Source organism: Microtus oregoni, unplaced genomic scaffold (assembly GCF_018167655.1).
Source record: "Microtus oregoni isolate MIOR12 unplaced genomic scaffold, Mior012 000050F_002, whole genome shotgun sequence".
NCBI lineage: Eukaryota > Metazoa > Chordata > Mammalia > Rodentia > Cricetidae > Microtus > Microtus oregoni.
This window is the reverse complement of record NW_024543226.1, coordinates 1,564,857-1,591,466: the sequence shown is the minus strand read 5'-3', so window position 1 is coordinate 1,591,466 and position 26,610 is coordinate 1,564,857. Positions and strand designations below refer to the sequence as shown.

The window sequence follows — 26,610 nt, the reverse complement described above, 5'->3', positions numbered from 1 at the left end:
GAGAGGACTGCTGAACTTGCCTAAAGGTGAGACGGTCTTTTGGGGTTCATGACTCATGAAAGAGTCTGCGAGACATTCTGCAGGACACAGCAGATAGTGACTGAACTGTCTTTGAAATTTCCTGCTTCATGGAAATGTCTGCTGGATACTATGGGCCTGAAGGCTGAAGATGGATGCCCCAACCATACAAAAGAACTTTGGGTGACTGTCCAGGCAGCAAGATGTCTCTGTCATTTCTAGAGTTTTCTTATTTCTTGTTTACTTAGGTAGTATTATATCCTTCTGGAGTCTTTGATGGAGTTGAAGAATGAATAGATAGTTATAGTTTTCCTTAGTTATGATAAAAGATAAAATAGATATAAATATAGTAACTGTAATTCTTGCTTGATAACTGTTTTGCTATATGTAATTTTACTATGTTAAAGTTAAAGCCTTTCTTTTTTGTTTAAACAGAAAAAGGGGAAATGATGTGGGAGTGATTTCTTATTAATAAAGAAACTGCCTAGACCCATTTGATAGGCCAACCCTTAGGTAGGCGGAGTAAACAGAACGGAATGCTGGGAAAAAGAAGCTGAGTCGGGGAGTCGCCATGATTCTCCCACTCCAGACAGACGCAGGTTAAGATCATTCCTGGTAAGCCAGCTCGTGGGCTACACAGATTAATAGAAATGGGTTAGATCAATATGTAAAAGCTAGCCAATAAGAAACTGAAACTAATGGGTCAGGCAGTGTTTAAAAGAATACAGTTTCCGTGTAATTATTTCGGGTAAAGCTAGCTGGGTGGCGGGACACAGCCCGCCGCTCCATACTACAACAGAGATCGAATACTTTGGAAGGCGCCTCCATGCCTCTCTACGATTAATACCTCTCAATGCTACCTCCTTTGGGCACACCAAAGGAACGAACGGCGTGCACTACCACAAGCAGGACAGCTCCCCTTTTCCCCCATTATTAGCACCAAAGACTATCCTGAGATTATTAAGACTTCCATCTGAATCTCTCAGCAACAAAGCAACAATACAAATCGCCAGAAGCTGCTCCTGCTTCGTCTGCTCAGGGTGACTCAGGCAACTGAAAGCCTAGTTGATTCTAAAAGAAGTCACTGTTAGGTGAGCTCTGGCTGCTGTTTCCATGCAAGCCAGTGACACACCATACTTGTCCTTAGCCCAGCTTTAGCGCATGGAACTACTTCCACACTGAAGTTTTACCTTTGTATTTTAATAGTCTAGGTAGCAAGGCCCAGGGCTTGCACATGCTAGGCAAGCCCTTGACCACTGAGATACATCTTCAGTCCTGTAGGTTTTTTTGTGGGGGGGGGGGGGAGAAGAAAGAAAGACCACAATTTAAAAATAGCAAGCAATGAAACACGGTTTCTCATATAACACCTCTGTAACATTTTTTTGTGTGTAAAGTATGTTCTGAAGATATCTAAAAATAATTAAGGACAGTAATAAAGCCCAATTAAGTTGCGAAGAAGAAGAAGCAGCAGTTTCTGCTTTGTCCCCTGTGGGATGGCCAAAGAGGTCTGACAAGTTATACCGGGCGCATCTTCAGCAAAGCAGAAGGGAACGCAAAACTGCACCTAGGTACCCTGACCTAGGTCTACTGACCATTAGCAAACCAGCTGAAGAGACAGTGTTTTTGTCATCTTGGCTTTATGCTTAGCCTATTGTAATTTTGGTTAATGAGCTTGGTTTGGAAATTAATGTTTGAAGTGTAAAAGAACTGCCAACTCACACATTTCTCCCTCGCTTCTCCTCAGATAGGCTGCCCGTGGCTTCCTGTTTCCTAACTCACTGTCAGCCATTCGTGCAGAGCCTAAATTGGTGGCAGGTACTTACTCCCATAGAAAAATCTATTTGGGTATCTGTTTATCAATGGCTTTCTGTGTGATTGAATGCAACACTGTCGAAGAAACCAAAGAGGTACAAATCTCGATGCCTCGGTAGTTCTTATACCAGTCACTAGGAATAGTTCTCTGGCCTGGCGAAAGTCTATTTGTTTTGCGAATCGAATCTCGAGCCTGTAGCCAGGCTTCACCACTGACTGGTACATGCTCATGAGCGGGTATGTCGTTTCTTTGAGTCTCAGTTCTTTCACGTGGAAATAGGAGAGAGCTAAATCAGAAAATTATTGTGAGGATTGAATAAGCCGACACATTTGAAGCACTTATCACAGATCCTGGTACACAGTCATTGCCTGTAACGTGCTAGTTACTGTTGCTCTTAGTCCAAGATTACTGTGAGAACGAAACACAGTTAATCCAGAGCTTTTTACTTAGCTCCGTGTCGGCTACACAGTAAGAACTCAATAACTAAATGGTCCTTCCCATCCTTTTCTCCTTCAGTTTGAAAGAATTGGTGATTTCAATGTGTACTAAGTATACTTTTAAGGCAAACCGCTGAGTATTGGAGTCTAAATGTTCGTGAAGACAAAGGGCTGTCGTGCAATAACCCAACTGTGCCGTTATCAGGCTGCCCTCCTTCCTGTTTCTCGAGGCAGCCTTTCCTGATGTCAACTCAACCAGTTAATCTCTCAGTCACTTGACATGTCGCTATATATACACACGAGACTCTGTGCATGCATCCTGTGCTGCAAGCATCTGCAGCGAAACTTATCTCTACCACTGTGTGGTGAAGCCCTGAGGAAATATTCAAGTTTAGGTCTTCCCAAAGCAATGACTACAAGCTAGCTCCTTCAGAGATAGTGCCCCACAGTGAGGAGATGCTTGCCCCATTCTATCTGGTGCCTTATGGTTTTTCTCATACTTTCACACGTGTTATTATTTGTTTGATTCTTAGGCAACTCTGGAGGTGGGTATGGCAGGCATTAGCATCATTGCCATTTGGGAGGAAAAGCTAGACCACCAAGAAGCCCATGGCTTACTTGCCTAAAGTCAATAATAGAAAGTGGCTTGAAACTGAACTCTTTGTCTCTGGCTTCAAGCACTGCCACACCCCAGCTAATTAATTTCTAGAGCTAGGTATTTCATATCCAGGACTTGAAATATTGGATAATCACTGAGCAACATATCACCTTTGTAAATGGTGCAGCATTTGCATGATATTGTTAGTGAAAGTTTTATATAAATAAGAAAATGAAGGTGTTCACAGTTACAAAACTGCATTAGAAAGGGCTACTGAAGCTTTGTTTGTCATAGTCAGAACCTGGAAACAACCTAAATGCTCCTCAGTCGAAGAATGGATAAGGAAAATGTGGTTCATTTACACAACGGAGTACTACACAGCAGAAAAAAATAACGACATCTTGAATTTTGCAGAAACATGGATGGAGATAGAAAACATTATTTTGAGTGAGGTAACCCAGACACAGAAAAACAATTATCACATGTACTCACTCATAGACAGTTTTTAAACATAAAGCAAAGAAAACCAGCCTACAAAGCACAATCCTAGAGAACTTAGACAACAATGCAGACACTAAGAGAGACTTACATAGATCTAATCTACATGGGAAGTAAAAAAAGACAAGATCTCCTGAGTAAATTGGGAGCATGGGGACCTTACAGGAGGGTTGAATGGGGGAGGGTAGAGGCAGGGAGGGGAGCAGAGAAAAATGTAGAGCTCAATAAATTGTAATAAAAAATGCATACATATATATTAAAAAAGAAAGGACTGCTGAGATGGTTTCCTGGGTAAAGGAGCTTTCATATGCAATGCAAGGAGAAAGCCAACTACTGAAAGTATCTCCACATACATGTTGTGGCAGACAGACACACACATCACCATCATCAACATCATCATCATCATAGTATAATAAAGCACAAAATTGCACTGGAGAGATGACAGGACTAGGTTACAATTCAGTCTAGTATGTCATCTTCTGTTCATATGTTGAGGCAAACCGTCTCGATCTTTCCCTCCTCTGAGTCCTTTCTCTTCCGTTAATTCATTCTTTCTTTCTCTATACCTCAATTTTCCTTCTCTCTCTCACATCTCCTCTCTTTTTTATGATTTCTTTCTTTTACTTTTGTTGTTGTTGTTTTTTAATCAGGGTTTCTCTGTAGCTTTGGAACCTTTCCTGGCACTAGCTCTTGTAGACCAGGCTGGCCTTGGACTCATAGAGATCCACCTGCCTCTGCCTCCCCAGTGCTGGGATTAAAGGTGTGCTTCACCACCACTCGGTTCTCTTTTCCTTTTTAAAACTAGTTTACTTTCCAAGTAAAACTCACCATTTTTGAGCTGGTGAATCCAACGCTTTCTCAGCTCTTCAGTTGGGGAGAAAACATAGAGAGGTCCTTCATCATATACAACCTGGAATTATGAACATACCACATTTCAAGGTTAGGGATCAGAAAATAGAAGAAAAATCTTAAAGCAATAAGTGAATCTTAAGAAACAACATTGTATATCTGTTGTATAAAAGAAAGAAAGAAAACCAGGGTCTTCAGTTAGCTGTGGTCCGGGGGTCAGGTAAACCAGTTGAAGAATTCCTGAACACTTAAGTCCAGGGATGCAAGACCTCAAAGCCCTTGGCTTTTCAATACTCTTAAGCCCTTTTGATGTATATTTTAATTTATGTGCCTATTTAGTCCACAATATCTCACTTAGCATTTGGTAGAGTTTTTTTTTTTCTTTAACAAGGGATATTTTAGCCGGGCAGTGGTGGCACATGCCTTTAATCCCAGCACTCAGGAGGCAGAGACAGGTGGATCTCTGTGAGTTCAAGGCCAGCCTGGTCTACAAGAGCTAGTTTCAGGACAGGTTCTAAAACTACAGCGAAACCCTGTCTTGAAAAACAAAAACAAGCCCCAAAACAAACAAGGGATATTTTATTATTAAATTTTGGTTTTTATGGAAGTAAATTGAAAGGCAATGTATATGACCTAAACTTTGATTAGTATTTGTGGGTTTTTCAAATTGGAAAAGAGGAAGTAAATTTTCATTCATGACTATTAACAACCCTTTTCAGGGGCTTTCTCTCATTATTTGCCAAAAAAAATTTAGAGCTACAAAGTTACTTCAAATTGAGTAAGTATACTTCAGGGACTATCATCAAATCAGTATTGTTTTTTAACACTTAACACGTTCATTTTTTAAGTATTTATTGATCTATTTATTATGTATACGACATTCTGCCTCCATGTATGTCTGCAGGCCAGAAGAGGACACCAGATCTCATTACAGATGGTTGTGAGCCACCATGTGGGTGCTGGGAATTGAACTCAGGCCCTCCGGAAGAGCAGCCAGTGCTCTTAACCACTGAGCCATATCTCCAGCCCATCACTTACCACGTTCATTATGCTGGGTATTACACAGACGCATAAAATATAAAAGATTTTATTTTGGAGTCAAGCATGGTAACTTACACCTGTAATCCCATCGCTGGGGAGGCTGAGGCAGAAGAAGGCTAGCCTAGCCTGAGGTACACAGTGAAATAGTGTCTCAAAAAAAGAGCTAGGTCTAACCCTCACAGAGTTAGTAGGCATCATGGAATGAATTCTAAAGTCAAATAAAAGTTATTTTTGAATTATGAATTAATGTTCTTTATATAATTCATCATCATCGGCTCGTGCAGCCAAGTGAGATCATCGGGTTAAAAGACAGTGGTAATAAAAACCATGTCACAAACACCCTTCCCTCACGAGTTTTCTAACAGTCAGCCACGAAAGAGATCATTTTACATTTTTCTTTTTGCTTGCTGGTCTTGTTTGTGCTCATACATCCATGACAGAAAGCCCCCTCCCCTGAGACTTTCCACTTCCTTTTCTGGCTTTCACTGCTGCCGAGGCTGCTACATTCACTGCGTGTTGCCTCCACAGTTCTCAGGATACAAGCAAGCCCATTCGAAGGCCAAATCGTACTCTTTGCTATGGCTTATGCTCTAGCTATCAAAACAATGTTGTTGACCTGTTTCAGACTAGACTGGAGCATAGGTTTACATCTCATAAGCCTTCCCCACACTGCACTTCCTAATACTACCCCTTTCCTCTCTGGTCTTTTCAACCCACGTGACCACCAATAAGTAGACATGCAGAGCCAGAGGGAAGTGACATGAGCAGTCAACAAGCAGAGTGTCTCTTTTAATTCAGCCATCATAAACAAGACATATCAGAATAGGACTGGCATTGATTTATAGTATTTTTGAGGTGTAAATATAGAAAGAACCTGTATAGATGCGGAAAATACAAAATCAAACATGCTTGTCAATCTCATACATTGTAAAATTTTTAGATGGAAATAAACAAACAATCCTTTGCTGGATTGCCAAGAGGCTTCTGCTGCATATTTAATAAGTGAAGGGCTTCCAATAGCAAACAGATCTCATTTGCAGCTCAGAAGCATCTCGTGGGGACCTGAGAGCCGTTCTCATGAATGTTAGCATTCAAAGAATAAGACCTCTCTCTCTAAGACTCTATGGAAAGCCAGCATCATAGCTTCTGTTGTTCCCAGCCAACAAACACAGCTGGCCTAATCTCATGTACACAAGCCTATGTTTTGTTGCTTTTATTTGACTTCAAAAGAAATCATTAATCCTGCAAGTGACACAGCTGGGATATGTATTAGCCAGCCCGAGCTTTGCTGTAGATAAGACCTCTGACATAGAGTTAATTACAATAATGGTTTCCTAGGTTACCTTTCAGAGGCTGCCAAAATCTCTTAGCAAGCAGTATCACCAGTTCTGACTAGATGTGGTAGCACTAGTTAATAAACCTGTAATCCCAGCAATTGGAAGGCTATGGTAGGAGGTTGTAAGTTTGAGATCTGCTTTACAGCTCATAAAGAGACCTCATCTTTTTAAAAATTGGAGGAGACAGGAAGAGGAAGATTAAGATGGAGAGTTTAGAGTTTAGAATAGAGACAAAGAGGACTAAAAAGAAGATGGGGGTTAGGAGGGAGAGAAAGAGGGTTATGGCAAAAGCGGAGACGGCTAGGAGAGGGCGTTAGAAGGGACAGTGAGTGGGAGAGAGAGGGAGAGGGAGAGGGAGAGGGAGAGAGGGAGAGAGGAGAGAGAGAGAGAGAGAGAGAGAGAGAGAGAGAGAGAGAGAGAGAGAGAGAGGAGAATTAGGAGAAAGTAAAATGGAGAGAGATACGAAATTAGGAGAAACCATTGACTCCTCCCTTGAGCCTGTGCAGATTCTCAAAGAATGGTCTAGTAGAGCTGAAAACCCCACCCCCATATTATGCCATTTTCTGAACACAGGTCCCATGAAGAGCTGTGACAATTGACTGTGCATTTGCTGATGACTGGTTATCTTTAACCCTGTCTCCACACGTTAAGAAGCCCCACTTATTTTTCTGATAAATGCCCTTCAACCTTTTCAGGGAAGACACTTTGAGACTCGTGTCTCCTATTTCCACGAGTGTCTTCCTTGGAGATAAACTTTTTCTCTGCTGAAAACTCATCGCAGTGACAGCATACCATGCAGGGGCCTGGTTCCCTAACAGGACTTCCTTGACTACTTCAATTTCTGCTCACCGGAACCTAGTATCCTTCACCCGATCCCTAGTGACTTCATTACAGAGGCTTTTCCGGAGTGGGTTACACAAAATAACTCACCTGGAATGGGTACGGGAACCTTTCAATGATTGAAATCTGTTCCATTTCACTAGACTCCTCACCCCTCCTCTGTAATGAAAGAAGAAAGGAAATATGGTTACCTGTGGATGTTGTGGAGGTTTGAATGTGAATGGCCCCCATTGGTTTACATATATTTGAATACTTGGTCCTTGATTGGTGGAACTTCTGTAGGGAAGGATTAGGAGGTGTGGTCTTGTTGCAGGAGGCCTGTCACTGGAGCGAGGCTTTGGGGTTTCAAAAGACTCATTCCCAGCCTCTCAGTTTCCAAATTGTGGATCAAGATGTAAGCTCTAGGCTGTTCTGTGGACATGCCTTTACTCTATCATCATGAACTAACCCGCTGAAGCCAAGCCCCAAACTAAACATTTTCTTTCTATTTTTTTTTTTGTTTTTTTGTTTTTCTATACAGGGTTTCCCAGCAGCTATGAAGCCAGTCCTGGAACTAGCTCTTGTAGACCAGGCTGGTCTTGAACTCAGAGATCCGCCTGCCTCTGCCTCTCGAGTGCTGGGATTAAAGGTGTGCGCCATCACCGCCCAAACACTTTCTTTTATAAGTTGTTTTGTCATGGTGTTCTATCACCGTAACCAAAACATAAGTAAGACAGAAGTGCTGCTCTTTTCGGAATTTCTTTACGTTTGGGAGATATTTTAGCATGGATGCAGAAAACATTTGCAAAAAGCTCTTATTTTTTTAAAAAAAATACTTTTTTTTTTTTTGTGTGTGTGTGTGTGTGTGTGTGTGTGTGTGTGTGTGTGTGTGTGTGTGTGTGTGTGTGTGTGTGAAATGTCTACTGAAGCCAGAAAAAAAAGCACGTGTGCCCAGGAACTGGAATTATGGTGACTGTGAGCCATCCACTGTGGATGCTGGGAATTGTACTTACGCTCTCTGCAAGAGCAGCAATTGCTCTTAACTACTGAACCAACTCTCCGGGCCTGAAAAGAATTTCTTAATGATTATTTCCCATATACCCATAGATATTCCAAATCATTAGCAAAACTGTAGCTTCTCAATAATTGGTGCTAGGAATTGGATAGCCACTTCGCATAATACCCCAGTGTAAAGTTCAAATGGATTTAAGAGCAGACAGTGAAAGTAGAGCTATGAAGGGATGGGGCTGCAGCGCAGTGCTAGAGTGCTTGCCTTATGCGCATGAAGTTCTGGGTTCAATTACCAGCAAGGCAAAAACATATAAAGAAATTATGATCTGGGAGTGATAGAGTGCACCTGTAATCCCAGTGCTTGGAAGCCTGAGGCTCCAGAGGGAGATCAAACCAATCTGGGTTATACCCGAGCTGTAAAAACACCCACAGAAAAAGAAAGACAGAAACAAAAGGAAGACAGAGCTGTGTGTGGTGGCACATGCATTTTATCTTACCACCTGGGAGGCAGAGGCTGCTCTCTGTAAGTTCAAGGCCAGCTTGGTCAGGCAGAAATACATAGTGAGACGAGAGAGAGAGAGAGAGAGAGAGAGAGAGAGAGAGAGAGAGAGAGAGAGAGAGAGAGAGAGAGAGAGAGAGAGAACTAAGGGAAAGAATGAAGGAAGGAAAGAAACCACTAGGTGGGCAGAATAAAATAAACCAAACCAAAGTTAGAGATTTAAAAAAAACTGGAAGAGCCGGGGCGATGGTGGCGCACGCCTTTAATCCCAGCACTCGGGAGGCAGAGGCAGGCCTCTGAGTTCGAGACTAGCCTGGTCTACAGAGCTAGTTCCAGGACAGGCTCCAAAGCCACAGAGAAACCCTGTCTCGAAAAACCAAAAAAAAAAAAAAAAAAAAAAAAACTGGAAGAATATTTTCAACACACTAATATTGACAAAGGACTCTTATATCAAGATGTCTTTGAAAGTGTTAAAAACACATTAAATATCTCAATAAGAGTGGGCTAAAAGATGAACATGCAATTCACAAATGAAAAAATAGAAATGAGCAGTAGACACATTGTTTAGTCTTATAAGTAAAATTAAGTCACTAATGAAATATTTTTCTTCTCTGAAAAATTAACTAGTATTTAAAATATTTCAAGTTATAAAGATGGAGAAAATACCACCCTACATAGTTAACAGGACTGTAAGATACCACAATTCCACTTCTAGAAAATGAAATGAAATAGAAACAAAAATACCAAAAGCATTGGGGCCAGAGAGATGGCTCAGCAGCTAAGAGCACTTGCTGCTCTTGCAAAGGAGTTTAACTCTCAGGATGCACGCCACAGCTCACAAACACCTATCACGTCAGGTCCAGTGGATCCGACACCCTCTTCTGGCCTCTAGTCTCACCAGGCACACACACACACATGCTACATTTATATACATGCAGGAAAACACTCTCAAGCATCTTCAAAATGTTGGGACTGAAGGTGGCTCAGCAGTTAAAAACACTTGCTAACCTTCAAAGGACCCAGATTTGATTCCCAGTACCTACATGGAGGCTCACAATTGTCTGTAACTTCAGCTCCATGGAATCCTACGCTAGATCTGAAGCAGTGTTCTGACCTCCACTGGCACCTGGTACTAGGTATGTATGCAGGGCACATACATACATGCAAACATTCACATAATAATAAGCCTTAAAAAAAATAAGGGCGGGGTGCTGGAGAGATGGCTCAGCGGCTAAGAGCACTGGTTACTTTTGCAGAGGACCCAGGATTGACTCCCAACACCAACATGGCCGCTTACAAATGTCTGTCATTCCAATTTCAGGGAATCTGACTCTCTCTTCTGGCCGCTCAGGCACTGTAACCATATGGTACACATACAGTCAAAATACCCATATACATAAAATAATAAAATGGTTTTTCAAAATAAGGTGGAGAGGGCCAACAAAATGGCCCAGAGAACTGATTTCCTCAAGCTATCCTCTGGTTTCCTTACTCATGCTGTGGCACGTTGGCCCTCAACCACTTACCTGCAATAGCAAGCCAGCTAGATAGCTAAATATAGAGATAGGTAAGTATAGCCAGGCATACTGGTACATGCCTTTAATCCCAGCACTCAGGAGGCAGTGGCAGGTGGATCTCTGAGTTTGAGTTCAGCCTGGGCTACAGAGTGAGATCCTGGCCAGCCAGGTGTCCATAGTGAGAACCTGTCTCAAATAAATAAGTAGACAGACAGATGGATAGATACATATAATGAAAACCTTTCAAAGGGAAAAGGAGGAGGAAAATGACAGAGAATGGCCCCTGACTTGGACCTCTGGCTTCCACATGCACACAAGCAGGTGTGCACGCATTTGCATACACTTAGACCACATACACCCAGAAAAAAATAAATCAAAAAATCCAAAACACCAACTCCTTCCCAAAGAAAATAAAGGTAAATTGCAAAGCAAGGTATATAGTAGTATTGTGTTCTAATTATATAATATATATTAGTGCATGTCTGCTGTTAGTAGAGAAGATATATTAAAACCTGTATGTGCCAGGATGGTAATTATTATTTAAGTGAATAGTGGGATTATACATCATTTTTCTTAGTTTTCTTATTTCTATATTTTCCAGTTTCTATACTAGATAGGCATACTCCTATAAACAGGAAAAATAAAATGATAAAAAAAAATCAGCTCAGGGCTGGAGAGATGGCTCAGTGGTTAAGAGCATTGCCTGCTCTTCAACCACATGGTGGCTCACAGCCATCTGTAATGAGGTCTGGTGCCCTCTTCAGGCATGCAAGCAGACAGAATATTGTATACATAATAAATAAATAAATATTAAAAACTCACTTAAAAAATCAGCTCAATAATCAGCAGGTGCTATTCCCTGGAAAGAGCCTGGGAATTCAGGGAGAATAGATCTTAAGATATTAAAGAATCTAATCTTGGAGATGGAAAGATGGCTCAGCAGTAAAGAGCACTGACTACTCTTCTAGAGGACCCTGGTTTAGTTCCCCGCACCCATATGGTGGTTAACAAGCATCTGGAAGTAAAGCTCCAGGTGATCCAATGCCTCCCCTGGCATCTTCAGGTAGGTACAAGGCGAGAATGTAGTGCACAGACATACATACAGGCAAAATACCCCCACACAAACAAATGATAAAATAGCAATTGTGAAATTTAAAAAAATAGACTCTAATTTCATGCTTGAGATTACAGCACTTGGAGGGCTGAGGTAGAATTGCAAAGAATTAAAGGTCAACCTGAGCTGCATGGTGAATCCCAGACAGAGTGAGACTCACATACATACATACATACACACACACATACATACATACATGCAACTCTTTAAAAATCAACTCTCCCGTGGTTCAGCCTTGGCATGGAGACTTCCTCAAGCCATAACTCTGACACTGACAGCTGAAGGAGGAAAGTCAGTCCTCTTTGCCCCTGTGAGAGGGCAGTCCAGCAGTATTTTATGTCAGGGGTTGTAAAGTTTTCCAGGTTAAGTGTGTACCTGCTAAGAAGGAAAGATGCTGACTTGGTATCACCAATTTGTGGGAGACTGAAGACCTTTCAGGCTGGAAAGGATGGCTCAGTGGTTAAGAGCACATAACTGCTCCCCCAGAGGGTCCATGCTTGTTCCCAAAAAGCCATGCCCACTCATAACTGCTTGAAATTCTAACTCAGGAATCTGACACTGGCCTCTGGGGGTAAACACACAAACACAAACATGCACACGCGCGCGTGCGCGCACACACACACACACACCACATAATTAAAACTAAGACAAATTTTTTTAAAAAATGCAAGCAAGCCCGGTGGTGGTGTCACACGCCTTTAATTCCATCACTCGGATCACTCGGGAGGCAGAGGCAGCAGATTTCTGTGAGTTCGAGGCCAGCCTGGAACTAAGAGATACTTCCAGGACAGGCTCCAAAGTTAACAGAGAAGCCCTGTCTTGAAAACAAAACAAAACAACAACAACAAAAGCAAGCAAATTCTCTTTTGGCAAATTCTTTTTTAATCTCTCTCTCTCTCTCTCTCTCTCTCTCTCTCTCTGCATGTATGTGTGTCTGTGGAGGTCAGGGCATAGCCTCAAGTGTCAGTCCTCATCTTTCACCTTCTTTGAGACGTGATCACTTTTTTAGCTGTTGCATATGCCAGACTAGTTGTCTCCACCTCCCTTACCATCAGGGTGCCAAGATTACAGATGCACTGCTGGGTGTGGCTTTAGGATTCTCAAATCCTCCTCGGGCTTGTCTGGCAAACACTTTACCACTGAGCCATCTCCCAATCTGAATAAAAAACTGACTTTTCTTTCCTTTCTTACATTCTTACATTCTCTCTGTTTCGTGTGTGTGTGTGTGCATGGGTGTGTGTGTGCATGGGCATGTGTGTGTCCACACTCGCGCCGCAGTTCTCATGTGGAGATGAGAGGATGATTTTCAGGAGTTGGCTCTCTGCTTCCACTATGTAAGGTTTACGGATAGAACTCAGGTCGGTCATCAGGCTTGGCAGCATTTTCCCTTACCCACAGACAAGCTCGCTGGCTCCCTACAGAAACAAGACTGTTATATAGTGCACAACAGTGCCATTCTATTTGGAGTACTTGGAAGTTCCAAATGCCTTCCAACCCCGTAGCTCTCCCTCCTTGACCCTGACTTCTTACCGGAATCTGTCTTTCTGGTGGAGGATTTTTTTCAGGAACCACTGTTTCAACGCAGGTGATCTTCTCCACATCTATTGAACCTTTCTTGCTGCCTCTTCGCTGAAGGAATGAGGAAGAAAATGGAAAAAGATTAAGAATGTTCAGGCAATCAGGCATTTACACATTGTTATTTAATCAGTCTCTGTGGCGAGGTGGTACATAAAGCCTAACAGAACCCTGAACCCATTTCTGTTTATTTTTGGGATGGGGTCTCACTATGCAGCCCTCGCTGGCCTGGAACTCACTATGTATACCCAACTGAGTGCTGGGATTAAAGGTGTGTGCCCATGGCAGAACCCAACATCTATCTAACCTTTAAATACCAAATTGGAGACACATTACATAGAAGGATAAACAATTATGTGCAATTTTGTCACAAGAAATAGGCAATGATGACTTCTTGGATTTTATTCTCAACAAGCATATGAATTGTGGGTTTTTTGGGGGGGGGGTGGTTCGAGACAGAATTTCTCTTTAGCTTTGGAGCCTGGCCTACAGAACTCAGTCTGTAGACCAGGGTGGCCTCAAACTCAGAGATCCACCTGTCTCTGCCTCCCCAGTGCTGGGATTAAAGGAATGCACCACCACCGCCTGGCTCATATGAGTTATTACCAACCACAAGATTCTATTACCTTCTTCTGTTTTGTTTTGTTTTGTTTTGTTTTGTTTTTCGAGACAGGTTTTCTCTGTAGCTTTGGAGCCTGTCCTGGAACTAGTTCTGTAGAACAGGCTGACCTTGAACTCACAGGGATCTGCCTGCCTCTTCCTCCTGAGTGCTGGGATTAAAGACCTGATTTTTTTTCCCCTGGCATGATTGTACCTAGTCCTAGGCTAGGAAATACTTGTCAGAGTTTGTTGTACTTAGGTCAATTTTATTTCTATGCCCTCCTACCCTGACCATGGAAGACCCATCTCGTGTCTCACATAAGGCCGAAGATGACTAAATCCTTGAAATGGTGAATTTCAGACTTCACATTTGGGAAACTTACCCCACGTTCAAAGTCATACTCATAGTAGGAAAGTTTCTGCACAGTCAAGAGAAAGAGGCGCTTCTTGAAGTTTAAAGGGGATGTTTTCTTTTTCTGTTGGGAGCGCTTCAGAAAGATGCTCTCCAGGATCACTGCAGCCATGGTTTCCTCTCGCCGGGACTCGCTGCTGTGCTATGGATAAGGACAGAACGTGAGGTTTTATTTAGCACAGTCACCTCTATCCTTCCTGGGTCCTCCTCAGCCCTCCTACCTGTTTGAAATGAAACACGCATGCGCAACACTAGCAAGGCGCCTTCTGTCTGTCTGATCTCTTCCTTCCACAGTCCCCAACTCTGTCAAATTTCAGGTTCAGTGAAATGAACACTAAACCACGCCTGGCTTCTTGTGTAAGGGAACTGAATGCTCTAGCTAACCAACAACATATACCAGGCCTTTGGTAACGTCGAGACACCACTTTACACTGTTTATCCTTTTCTGCCAAGTGGCCAGAATCTGTAAAAAGGCCAGCATTTCTGTGAAACTCTTGACCCGGATATTCTCAGAAGGGATAATTCGGGCACCAGAACTTCACTATGGCAGATACTGGACTTTCCGTTGCCAGTTTCCTGAACAATAGATATAATTTTTTCAAGAGATGACCCATTCAGGTTTGTCACCAAAAGGACACCGGAGTGTTCACCTGTACTTATGAACACACAATAACTGCCATTCGACTGATTCAGCTCATGCCCTGCTGTAGTAATAGGGGCGGCGGGGCTGCATTCCCAGCACCCCGGCCGCCTGCCCGGCTAGCTTATGCCCGAAATAACAACACACAAACTGTATTCATTTAAATACTGCTTGGCCCATTCTCTTCTAGGCTAATTCTCACATATTAATTTAGCCCATCTCTAATCATCTGTGTATGGCACCCCAAGGTGCGCTTACCAGGAAGATTCTAGCCTATGTCCATCCTGGGTCGGAGCTTCATCCCGGGAGCAGGGCATGGCGTCTCTCTCAGGCGTCTGCTCCCGAGAGCGCTGTGGAGTCTCTGACCTCACTTCCTCTTCCTCCCAGTGTTCTGTTCTGTTTACTCCTCCCACCTATCCTCTAACCAATAAAATGGGCCAGGGCAGTTCCTTTATTAGCCAATGACCTTCCTCCATCATTTCCCCTTTTTCGGTTTAAACAAAAAAAAAAAAAGGCTTTAACATAGCAAAATTACATATAACAAAACAGTTATCAAGTAAAAGTTACAATAATCTTTATCATAACTAAGGAAAACTATAACTATAACTAACTATTCTTAACTCCATCAAAGACTCCAGAAAGATACAATACTACCTAAGCAAACAGGAAAAAAGCAACTTTTAAAACTCTAGAAATGACAGAGACATCTCGCTGCCTGGACAGTCACCCAAAGTTCTTTTGTACCGTTGGGGCATCCATCTTCAGCCTTCCGGCCCATGGTATCCAGCAGACATTTCCATAAAGCAGGAAAATTCAAAGTCAGTTCAGTCACTATCTGTTGTGTCCTGCAGAATGTCTCGCAGACTCTTTCAAAATGAATCAGGAACCCCGAAAGATCATCTCACCTTAGGCAAGTTCAGTAGTCCTCTCTCTGCGGGTTCTCTGTGTCCAGTTTATGCAATAGTCCAGGCAAGAGCAGTTTCTTGCCCAAATGGCTATCAAAACTCCATAACGAGCCTCTTCGATGCCCATCTTCCTCTTGAAGTAGATTGGTGCTGCCAGGAGCAGAGTGTCTCATTGTCATGAAAAGTCCTCAGTTATTAAAACATTAAATGTCCTATTCTGTAATCTTTGAAAGACATGAAGAATGTCTATCTAACTGAAATACATCTCTATATATCTAGAAAATCTAACTAACATGACTACAAGCTTTACTATTATCGATGATTATCCATTAACAACCTATATTTCTTAATTATACAGTACATATTTAAATGAACTACACAATCACAATACCTTAATCAAAATCAGAAACACTTATACATATAACAAAATTGACCTTAAATCTCTATCAATAAAGCAAAATCTATACTAATGTAAATTATTCATATCTATATCATCCCCCTTTAAATGTAAAAGGACGTTTATAAACCATATTTGGGAATATGGGCGCAGTTTTTTCTCTCCAAACTGCTTCCTGCTGAATGGGGGCGTCGTTAATTAGGTCTTTCATGGTATAACCTGTGTGCTAGTTTCATCTCAGTTGGCAGTTGAGCGAAGCAATTTTCTGAAGATGTTCACTGCAACCCTTCAGGAGGGCGTGGTCCATCATACCAAATCGGAATAGAAGAAATGAACAGCATCTCATCCTCTGTGAAAACAAAATAAGAAACTCCTTTCCAAAGTATCATGTCCTTAGATCCAAATTTCAAAGTCAAGGCATTTACAAAATATCTATGTTGGATTAGTTCAGCAGCATTTATAAACAAATATCTTTTAGTAGCTGTTGCTCCTTCCTCAGCATTCAAACAATTCAAAGAGAGCATAATAGCATACAGTATCAAGATTCTCTGTGTATTTTCCATCTTTGTTCGTTTTATTTTAACCTCTATTTTGTTTATTTTTACTTTTAACTTTTTGCTTTTTGAGATAGGTTCTCTGTATCTTTGACCTGAAGTAACTCTGTAGACCAGGCTGTCTTTGAACTCTCAGAGATCCGCCTGTCTCTGCCTCCCAGGCATTGGGATTAAAGGTGTAAACTACTACACCTTGAACTCACAGAGATCTGTTTGCCTCTGCCTTCTAGGCACTGGGATTAAAGGCGTGTGCTACCACACACAACTCTCTTCCTTTTTTTGTTTTTTACTTTAAGAACTTCAACTTTTAGTCTGCATATATTTTTAACACACTGTAAATCATTTAGAAATTTTCTCTGTCTTTGAATCTCTCTTTACTGTATATCTCTCTTTTTCTGACCACACGAGTCTTTAATTTACCAAGCAATGTCGGTAGGATTAAAGGCGTGGTTTTGCCAGCTAGATCCAGTCCATTTCTTAGCTTTCCAGCCTCATGGCTGAGGTACTGGCTGTAGCCAGCAAGCGAGCTTCAGCAGCCTGTGCTAGCAAACCGCACAAGCTGCCTGCGTAAAAGAGTCAGAGTTTGCCCTGGCAGGACAGCCCAGAAAGCCGGCATTTTTAAACGGCGCAGCTTTTTTCCTGCTACGGCTGAAAACCGAAAAGCATGCATTCAGCTTTTCGTCAACACCATTTAAGTGTTTCGTGGTAGGACCTCTTAATGAGCTGCAGGCTTTGCAGCTAAAGCTGAGTCAGGAAGCCTCTCTTAGATGAGGCGCTTGCTTGCCTCTAGCAAGCAGAGTAGACCCGAGAACACAGCGAGTCTAGTTGCCATCAAACAAATCGTAGCACTTTACTCCAAATGCTCTAGTCAAAAGCTCTGTCTCCCGCAGGAGCCAGACAGAGATCTCAATGGCGACACAGCCCCAGGAAGTTGCGCTTTAAAATGACACAGCATTTTTTCTGCTACTGTTGCCGAATCAGGAAATCTCTCTACAGCACGCCACCAACAAACAGCAAAAATCTGTGTTAAACTCTCTCTCCCTTATTTTTAAGCCTTCTCAGGTTTTTTAAGTGGGTTTAGGCTGTCCACACGTCTGGGCGCCAAAATGAAGGCGTAAGTCACAAACAATGCCACACCAATTCGGGGTTATGATTATTAGGGTGGTATTTATTTAAAGGGGAAAAAACTTACAGATCACTGTCCCAGGCAACAGCCCTCTTCGCAACCAGGAAAGGAGTCTAGTCGCAGGCGGAGCAGGAAGTGAAGAGAGAGAGAGAGAGAAGAGGGAAGTGGCCGCTTTTTTAAAGGGAGAGAAACCACGCCCCAGTGGGCTGGTACCTCAGCGGTGATAGGCTGGAGGAGTGGGAGGACCTCCCGCAACACCCTGCTGTCTGGGTTACAAAGGAGAGAAGTTTTGTCTTCAAGTTGAGAACAGTTTTACTGCAGTGGATTGGTGCTTTGGCCTCCCCTCCTCTTTCCTTAGTTTCTTTTAGACGGCAGGCAGCAGTAAGGTAACTACGGAGCAATGGTTAAGATGGTTTAGAGCACTTGCTCTTGCAGGCATCCAGCGTTCCATTTCCAGCGCCCATACAAACGGCTCACAAGCACCTGTAACTGCAGTTCCAGGATATTTGGTGCTTTCTTCTGACCTCCACGGGCACCAGACACTCAGGTGGTGCATATATGTAATTGCAGGCAAAACACTCATGCAATAAACCATGCAATAAAAATTAAAAAGTAAATCATCCTTTTCTTTAAAAAAAGTAATGTAACTATGTTGCTTTTAAGAATGTCATTTGTGCTCGTGTAGGAAGAACAGTATGCTTAGAACACTCCAGAAAATTTCATGAACCACTAAAGAGTCTCTGTGGTGCTGAAGATGAAACACAGGGCCTTGCACGAGGGAGACAAGGACTCAGCCACCGAGGTGCATCACTAGCCTATTTGAAATTTATATTATATCTCTGAGACAGCATCTCCCTGTGTAGCTCATGCTGACCTTCAGCTCATTTGGTGGCCCAGGCAGGCCTAAGCTTGCTGCCTCAGCATCTAGAGTGCTATCTAGATTATAGGCCTGCAGCATCAGGCATGGCTCACCGATGGCTTCTTTAGACAGACAGATGGACAGACAGACAGACACACATACACACGCCACATCAATCCATCTCAAGTTTATGCACAATTTTATAAATTCTAAGTTTTTATTGGAATCATTAATGAAAAGATGGTAGCCATTAAAATGGAACAAAAACAATTCATCAACTCTCCCTGGAGCTTTGGGAGGAGCAGGGCACTTTCCCTGCAAGGGTGTGGAGCTTTATTTCTTTATTTTCACCAGATTCCTTTTGCTTCTGATGGCACCACGGAAACCAAACAAGTCAAGTGTCAAGTCACTTTCCTTTTTTTTTTTTTCTTTTTCTTTTTCTTTTTTTTTTTTTTGGTTTTTCGAGACAGGGTTTCTCTGTGCCTTTGGACCCTGTCCAGGAACTAGCTCTTGTAGACCAGGCTGGCTTCGAACTCACAGAGATCCGTCTGCCTCTGCCTCCTGAGTACTGGGATTAAAGTCGTGTGCCACCACCGCCCGGTGCACTTTCCTTTTTTTTTTTTCACTGATAAACTGACTTCTTTTTCAGTAGGGAGAGAAAGGGGCTGTCTTTTTTCAAAGCCCAGTGCTCTCCACAGTTATTTGGCGCTGTCTTGCTGTGCAGACAGTCCTATTATTATGACAGGAAGACAAGAACGGATCCCAGGAATGTCCAAATGCTCACGATGACCTTCGCCATCTTTCTACTGCAGAGCTGCTGCTCTCTTCTGGCAGTGGATTGACGGGACTAATGTTTTGTTGGTGATCTTTAGAGAGAAAGGATGCAGAAAGGCAAACCTTTCCCTGCACCTCACTGCATTAGTCTCCTTCTTGGCCTCTGCCTAAAATGGACTCCCACCAGAGTGACAAGCTGGCAAGATTATGAGCAATCCGTCCTACCTTCGGTTTCAGCCCAAACACCTAAGAAGTTCCTCTTAGAGCACTGCCCCCCATTTCCTAATGAGTAGTGGTAAAAGCGCAAGCATACTCCAGTCTTCTTAGCTGTTAAGTCGTGGAGACCTTTGTAATAATAGCACTCATGCATCATGGTGAATGACATCAAGCACCTTTTTTAGAACGCAGACCCAAATTACAGAAGACAAAATAAAACCCTAAGGCAAGTGAGTAGCATAAGCAGTACAGAGGATCAAAAGCATTCCAACAAACCATGCCCAGTTGTTTGTGTGTGCCAGAGAGTAAAGGTCGCGGGATCTTTGACCTTCAATTATGTTGTGAATCTTAGTGGACACACTCCCTGGTTAGACCCAGCATTGTTTTCAGTCCTGATAATGTCTTCTTATGTCCTGTAAGACATATGCTGGATGTTGCCTCTGCCTGCCTGCCTGCCTTCCTTCCTTCCTTCCTTCCTTCCTTCCTTCCTTCCTTCCTTCCTTCCTTCATTCTTTTCTTCAACTCATCTAATTCATACAAGAGGAAGCCTTCTGTTTCTCTCAAATGCCTGTGCTGAGGTAAAGTTTACTGCTGCAGTATGAGGAAGTAAGCAACCATCACCCCTCTGAGCCAGGAGTGAGATGGCCTCTAGCTAGAGCTGCAGAGTTATTGCAATTTCCATAGTTTGTTATCCCCTTGACTGTTTCTCTCCCATTCCTTAGAGTAAAATCCAGACTCCCACAACCTCAAAATGTGGCAGTTCTTCCTTAGGCTCCTCTGGTCCTTTAGTCAATAATAGAAAAGGAGAAACATCTATCTCTGCATCTCCCAGAAGGCTGGTATAGTGGAGCGGACTGCTCTGTGTTAGCAGGTAGAACCTTGTAGCTACTCATTGTGGGAAACTCCTATTTTGTCTCTAAAAATTCCATTGGCTAATAGAAGTGATCCAAACACAAAACATGCATGATGAGGGCTGCCCCTGCTCGTGTTAATCAAGGGGTGGGAGACAGGGTTGAAACAGAAGAAATGTCACATATACTGAAAGAGGATCATAGAGATGATGCAAAAGAAGAGGGAGAAAAATGACAGCAAATCTGAGTTGTTTGCATGACATATGGTTTCAGTATTATAACATTACTGAAGTCTGAATACAAGGAATACACAAAGCCACCGTTTGCATCCTTCCAGCTCTATAAGCAGCAGTGGAATTCAGAAAGAGGAAGCCTGTTTGTAAGAGTTCAGTCATACAAACTGCACTATGCCAGGGAGTTAATATAAATAACACATGAAGAGTCAATAAATAAAAGCATCTGTGGCAATCATCCTCACTTATGATAAGACAAAACACTGCCAGGGACAACAGTGGAGCGACATTCCATAACTACACAGCTTGCCTGTGGTTGAAGAGAGTTCATGAGACAGATGCGAATCAATAGTACCCCAAACAACTCCTTAGCCACAATATTCAAGAGGTATCATTTTCTCATTATTTCTCCTTCTGGTCATTTCGATTCTCTCTATAGGGATATGGAAGAGAACTCCTGCTCCAGTGTCATTCACCTGTCAGGCACTTTTTTTTAAAATTAGTATTTCTGGTTGTGGTGCTGGGAATGAAGCTCAGGGTCTTATTCCTACTTGTCTAGAGCTCTCCCACTGAGCCATATAGCCCAGCTTCTGATCAACATCTTATGTGTGTTATTCCAGCTGTTCTTCACAACAGACACATGGGCACTAATATCTGTAGGCTGTGTGACTTGTCCAGCGCCATCCCTCTATAGCTCTGCTGTGTAGCTCTTGCAGTTTGTGAGCATGCCATTACTTCCCAGATTGATTTAAATTGAATTCTTTTTTTTTGACACAAGGTCCCATGTAGCCAAGGTTGTTATCAAATTTTCTATGTCGTCAAGATAGACCTTGGGCTTCTGATCCTCTCCTGCCTCTATCCCCTGAGTGTTGGGATGTGTGCACTCCCACACCCAGGTTATGTGGTGATATCAAACTCAGTGGCTTTGCCTTCCTTTCCCTTTCCATCTCTCCTCTCCTCCCCTCCCCTCCCCTCCCCTCCCCTCCCCTCCCCTCCCCTCCCCTTCCTGTCCTTTCCCTTCCCCTTTATTTCCTTTTCTTTGAGGCAGGGTCTCATTATGTAGCCCTGGCTGTCCTGGAACTCACTACGTAGACCAGACTGGCCTTAAACTCCCAGAGACCCTCTTGCCTCTGCCTTCCAAAGTCTAGGATTAAAGGCCTACTCATCATGCTCAGGTAGAAGAAAGGTCTTTAAAATGTCATCTCCATAGTAACAAAGCAACCCAATTAGGAGTGGTAAATTCCCAAGGAACGCTGTTTAGACTCTACTGAAACATTGTTTAGACTCTACTTATTTTGTCAGCATTACAGGTGACCAAATTCATGGTAAAGCCTAACACTAACACTAGCAATTTTTAATTGAATTTTTGTTTCCCTTTGGTTAAACGTTTATTTTTCCTTATTATATCAAAATAACACAAATTCATTGTAGGAAATTTCTGCAAGTTCAGGGATATTAAAAATTTAAAAATCAGTTATAAACCTCATATATAGATGTGTTAGTATTTTTGGCATCTTCTTCATTTTTTCTGTGCACATTTCTTATTGTAGTTGCATTCATATTGCACATATCATGTATAGTTTGCTTATGTTTAAAATTATCTATGTATCCATTCATCTATCCATGCAACAATACTTTTTGCGAAAACAAAGTTTCTAAGATTCTTGTTTACCATTATTCCTAGCCATGCCTGTGAAGTAGGCGTGCTATCTCAGCCCTCCGGAGGCTGAGCTAGGAGGCTCACATAGTGAGTTTAAGGCCAGTCTGAGCTGCACAGAAAAACCCTACCTCAAAATCTAAATAGCAAGAGCAATACCAACAACAATAATTAATAATAATAATGAGAAAGGATCGGAGCGATGGCTCAGCAGTTAAGAAGAGGGCTTTCTACTCTTCCAGAGGACTTGAGTTCAGTTGCCAACATCCACATCAAGCCTTTCACAGCTGCCAGGAACTCCAGCTCAAGGGAATCTGACACTCTCTAAAAGCATCAGCACACACTTATGCACACACACACACACACACACACACACACACACACCACACAGACACCACACACACATGCATGCACACCAGACACAGACCCATACACCATATACACCCTGACACACACACACAGATACAGACACACACATACACACCACAGACACACATCCATCCAGACACACACATACCACACACAATGCATAAAGAAACGTGAAAACGGTGTGTGCACTTTGCATTTTGATACTCATTGCCAAAATCCTTTCCAAAGAGCAGGTTTTGAGAGCCTGAGTCCCCTTTGCCCTCCAGTTTTACCTCATTTCCACTTCACTGCCAGGCATTTTCTAGTCTGCCTTTATTGTCCACTAAATTTTTCACTGGGTCAGTGGTCTCAAATTCTAGTTTGTCTTAATCTCCCACTTGCCTACACTTCAAGTCCTCAGAACTCTCCGAACTTTCTTTCGAGGAGTGAGACGTCATTTTCATTTTGGTAAGGGTCAGCAGTGAGAAGAACTGAGGTTCAGATAACCAGTGTTACCCAAAGTCTTTACGTTTTGTGGCTCATTGGAAGAGGCCTTTCAAAGAGTGGGGCGTGGGGAGGAATGCCTGTGCTTAAATGGTCCAGGTTTATGAAGCTCTCCCGATCATACTCAATTGCTCTATATGAACCTCTGCAACAAACTGAAAGTTACACGTGGCCCAATTGTTTCAGGCTCCTCAGAGGCGTGTTCCCCTCCCCCTCCCCTGACGGTTTCATGCATAACCAAGCAGGTTTGGAGTAAAATAAGTCAGTCTCCTCCATAACAACAACTACTTCTTCCTCCTCCTCCCCCTTCACCCTCCTCCTTCTTCTCCACATTTGTGAAACAAGGTCTAGCTCTGCTTTTCAGGTTGATCAGGAACTCCAGGTAATCCTCCTGCTTCAGCCTCCTGAGCGCTGGAATTACAAGTATGTGCCACCACACCCAACTCTTCTTTAACCGTTCCTTGAGCTTGGTTACACTCAAATGTCTAGGCCTCCTTTATCTTCAGGAATTAGCAATCAGACCCCAGCATTGCTGAGGGGAACGTAGGCACGCAGACATGGATGACTCTTGGGAGAAGGCCCAAACTTTGGTTTTCAGCAGCCATATCTTCCCCGTTAGAACTGATTTTCTGCTATGGCTCTAGACCACTGACAAGAGACTCTATGGGAAATTTGCTCAAATGGAAACAACAAATCATAGTGACTATTTAAATTGCATCAAGACCCTATGAGAAGATGGAAAGTTACACTAGTTCTTCGCCATAAGGCATTTGCAAAGTGTCTGAACAAAACATCAACAGCCATAAGCAACAAGAACCTGGATTTTTGCACAAGCAAATAGATTAAACAGCCTGAATTTTTTTTAAAAAGTCAAGTCAGGTGTGGTAATGTCCACAAGCAATACCAGCACACAGGAAAGTAAGGCAGAAGGAGCACAAGTCTGAGACTAGTCTGGGCTACATAGCCTCGGCTAAATGGGTAAAACTTTAGTTCCAAATAAAATAAATCAAAAAAGTCAGAATAGAGTGGATAAGGCAAGTCTTAAAGGATACTGCATGAGTGTAATACTTCAGGTTTCTATGAGAATTTGCATTTTGTGGCTTATTTCAAATAATTGAAAAAGGCAATAGTCTACTTGCTTCAGAAGTGTGGCATGCAAAATGAGGGAAGGAGCAGAACTAAAATGTTCATCTAACAGCAAAGAGGACAGCCTCTGAGCTGCCTGCAGTGTCCCCTGGCCAGTCTCTGGACTGCTGCTTCTCCTGCCTCTGGAATTGCAGGGCTTGGGATCAACACCCCAGCCCCACCCCCACTGCTGCTCTAGAACCGCATAGCAGGGGATAAACCTTCCAGCCTTGAGAACTGGGTAGTAAGGAAAGTACCGGCTCATTTGGAGGTCTAGCCACTCACTCCAGAATGCCTCTGTCGGCTTGATCAGAGCAGCAGTCTGAATCTAAATCTCACACCATTTGCTCCTAGGCCAACCCTATGAGGCGTGGTGCTGGCAGGGCTCGGGAGGAACAAAACTAGTAAGGACCGCTGAGATACAACACTTACTTTGGCCAGGGGCCTGTCTTAATGACTTTACGTTTATTTACACACATAGTCCTGGCAAGAACGCCCAAGCAAAGCAACAGGCAGGTGAAAATGGGGAAGAGAAAGGAAAAATAGTTTGAGGAGAAAGTGGCAAGATAAATTTTATACAATTTAAAGTGCTGCTTCTGGATCAGGGGATAGCGGCCAGGAAATGAGAGGAGAAATAATGAAGGCAGGAGAAAAGGTAGCCATGCACATGGTAGGCAATGGTAAGAGGAAAAACTTTCCCGGAGACCTCAGGGGTTGGCCACACTGTCTCGGCTGGGGCGGAGGCTGCTTTGCGCTGGCCCTGTCTCCTACCCACTGTTACCACGAGGTTCCCACAGCCTCCACACAATCCTTCCTAGAAGCCAGCTCTCATCCTCGTAATATTTGGTCTGTTGAAGGCCAAGCCAAGTCGCCTCCGCCCCATGCAGCACAGGCCTTTCCCCAGTTAGTACTGCCATTTGAGACCCATGAGCTATTTTAGAGGTTTTGCAGCTTAAGCGGCCTCTTAGAATTCCTTCCTCTAAGGGTCTCATTGATATGAGAACACATTTTGGATTTTCAAGCAATATCTGGTGAAAACGGCTTGCTTTCACCCTGCGGCTATCTGTAATGTTGCTTTCCTACCAAGAGCTGCAGAGCTCCATTTCCAAGGTTGGCTACCTTTTCAGATGGTCACCTCAGGTCACTGTCTCCTCTTCCTCCAGCCACCCCACCACACTGACCCTCTCCAGAAGACCTTTACATTCCCTTCCATCATTGGAAGGGCATGCCAGGGTCTTCTGCTGGTGACACTCCCACTCTCCATGAGTCTCCTCCACCAGTAGATACATGGAAGCAGCCATGTTTCCTGTCTGTCCTTTCAGGGTCCCAACAGAAGTCCTTACGGCTGCTACCCCGTCTCTGCGTCACCTCAGACCCACCTCAGTTCTGACTTAATGCAGGCAGCTTCCCAGATGTAATGAGATGCCGGGACTTGGAAGGTGGGACTCGCTCTCTGAAGACACTGGCCCTGGAGACATATTCTTACAGTCCAGAGAGGAAGGACAGTCTGAACAAACCCCACCCTTTTGCAGCCACTCAGTTCCCTTTTTTTGTTTCCTGACTTAAACCAATGCCTTTTTTTCTTCTTAGCAATATGGTCTCTGGTTCCGTGCTGCTGTCCCCATTCTGCTCCCCTCAACTCTCCCCACCCTCATTTGCCTGGGACCTCTTTCGCTAATAGAGTCCAGCTTGGAGAGAACCTTACCTTTACCGGGGCTGCTGAGTTCCCTAAGATTACGGGGCAGGACCGAACACACAGGTCATCAGGCTACCCTTCCTGGGGTAAAGGGAAGACATACCTAAAGAGCTGGGGTGGGGGGGGGGGGGTGATCAGCACAGGAAGAGAGATGTCCAAGCTGGCAAGACACAAAACCAAGCCAGTGTCTTCAAGGTCTCTTGTCCCCTCAGGAGGGGAGACTCAGGGTCAGGCAGTTCAACTTGAAGGATGAAGAGGGCTCCCTCAGAGACCCTGAAATACATAGCCTGACAGAGGTAGAGACAAGACTTCCCCTGCTGAGTCATTTTCTAAGAAAGTTTTTTTTTCTACAGATAAATATGCCTGAATGTAAGCCCGCACAAAGACTTGTGCCCTTCCCCATTCTTTGGTGAATGTTCTTTCGTGAATATTCTTCCTTCAAGATTCAACCTCATGAGGAAACACACTTCTAATCCAGTTGCTAGGGTGATGCAGGTAGGTTGGTCACAAGTTCAAAGCCTGGACAGCATAGGAGAGTCTGTCTCATTTTTTTCTCTCTCAAAGATAAACAGTTTACAGCATTTTCT

The 26,610-nt window shown here is 43.2% G+C and overlaps 1 protein-coding gene across 1 annotated transcript in view; it reads right to left on the bottom strand.

Annotated features, from left to right (window-relative positions):
* Positions 1 to 25,786, bottom strand: part of LOC121436695 (tyrosine-protein kinase BTK) — a 53,006-nt gene extending 27,220 nt beyond the window's left edge. The window contains exons 1-5 of the mRNA XM_041636692.1: positions 25,707 to 25,786; positions 14,110 to 14,275; positions 13,082 to 13,180; positions 7,522 to 7,590; positions 4,193 to 4,274 (exon numbers count right to left, since the gene is read on the bottom strand). Coding sequence (XP_041492626.1) covers positions 4,193 to 4,274; positions 7,522 to 7,590; positions 13,082 to 13,180; positions 14,110 to 14,250 — 391 coding nt within the window. The 5' untranslated portion in view covers positions 14,251 to 14,275; positions 25,707 to 25,786. The remainder of the gene's footprint in view (positions 1 to 4,192; positions 4,275 to 7,521; positions 7,591 to 13,081; positions 13,181 to 14,109; positions 14,276 to 25,706) is intronic.
* Positions 25,787 to 26,610: the final 824 nt, after the last annotated feature.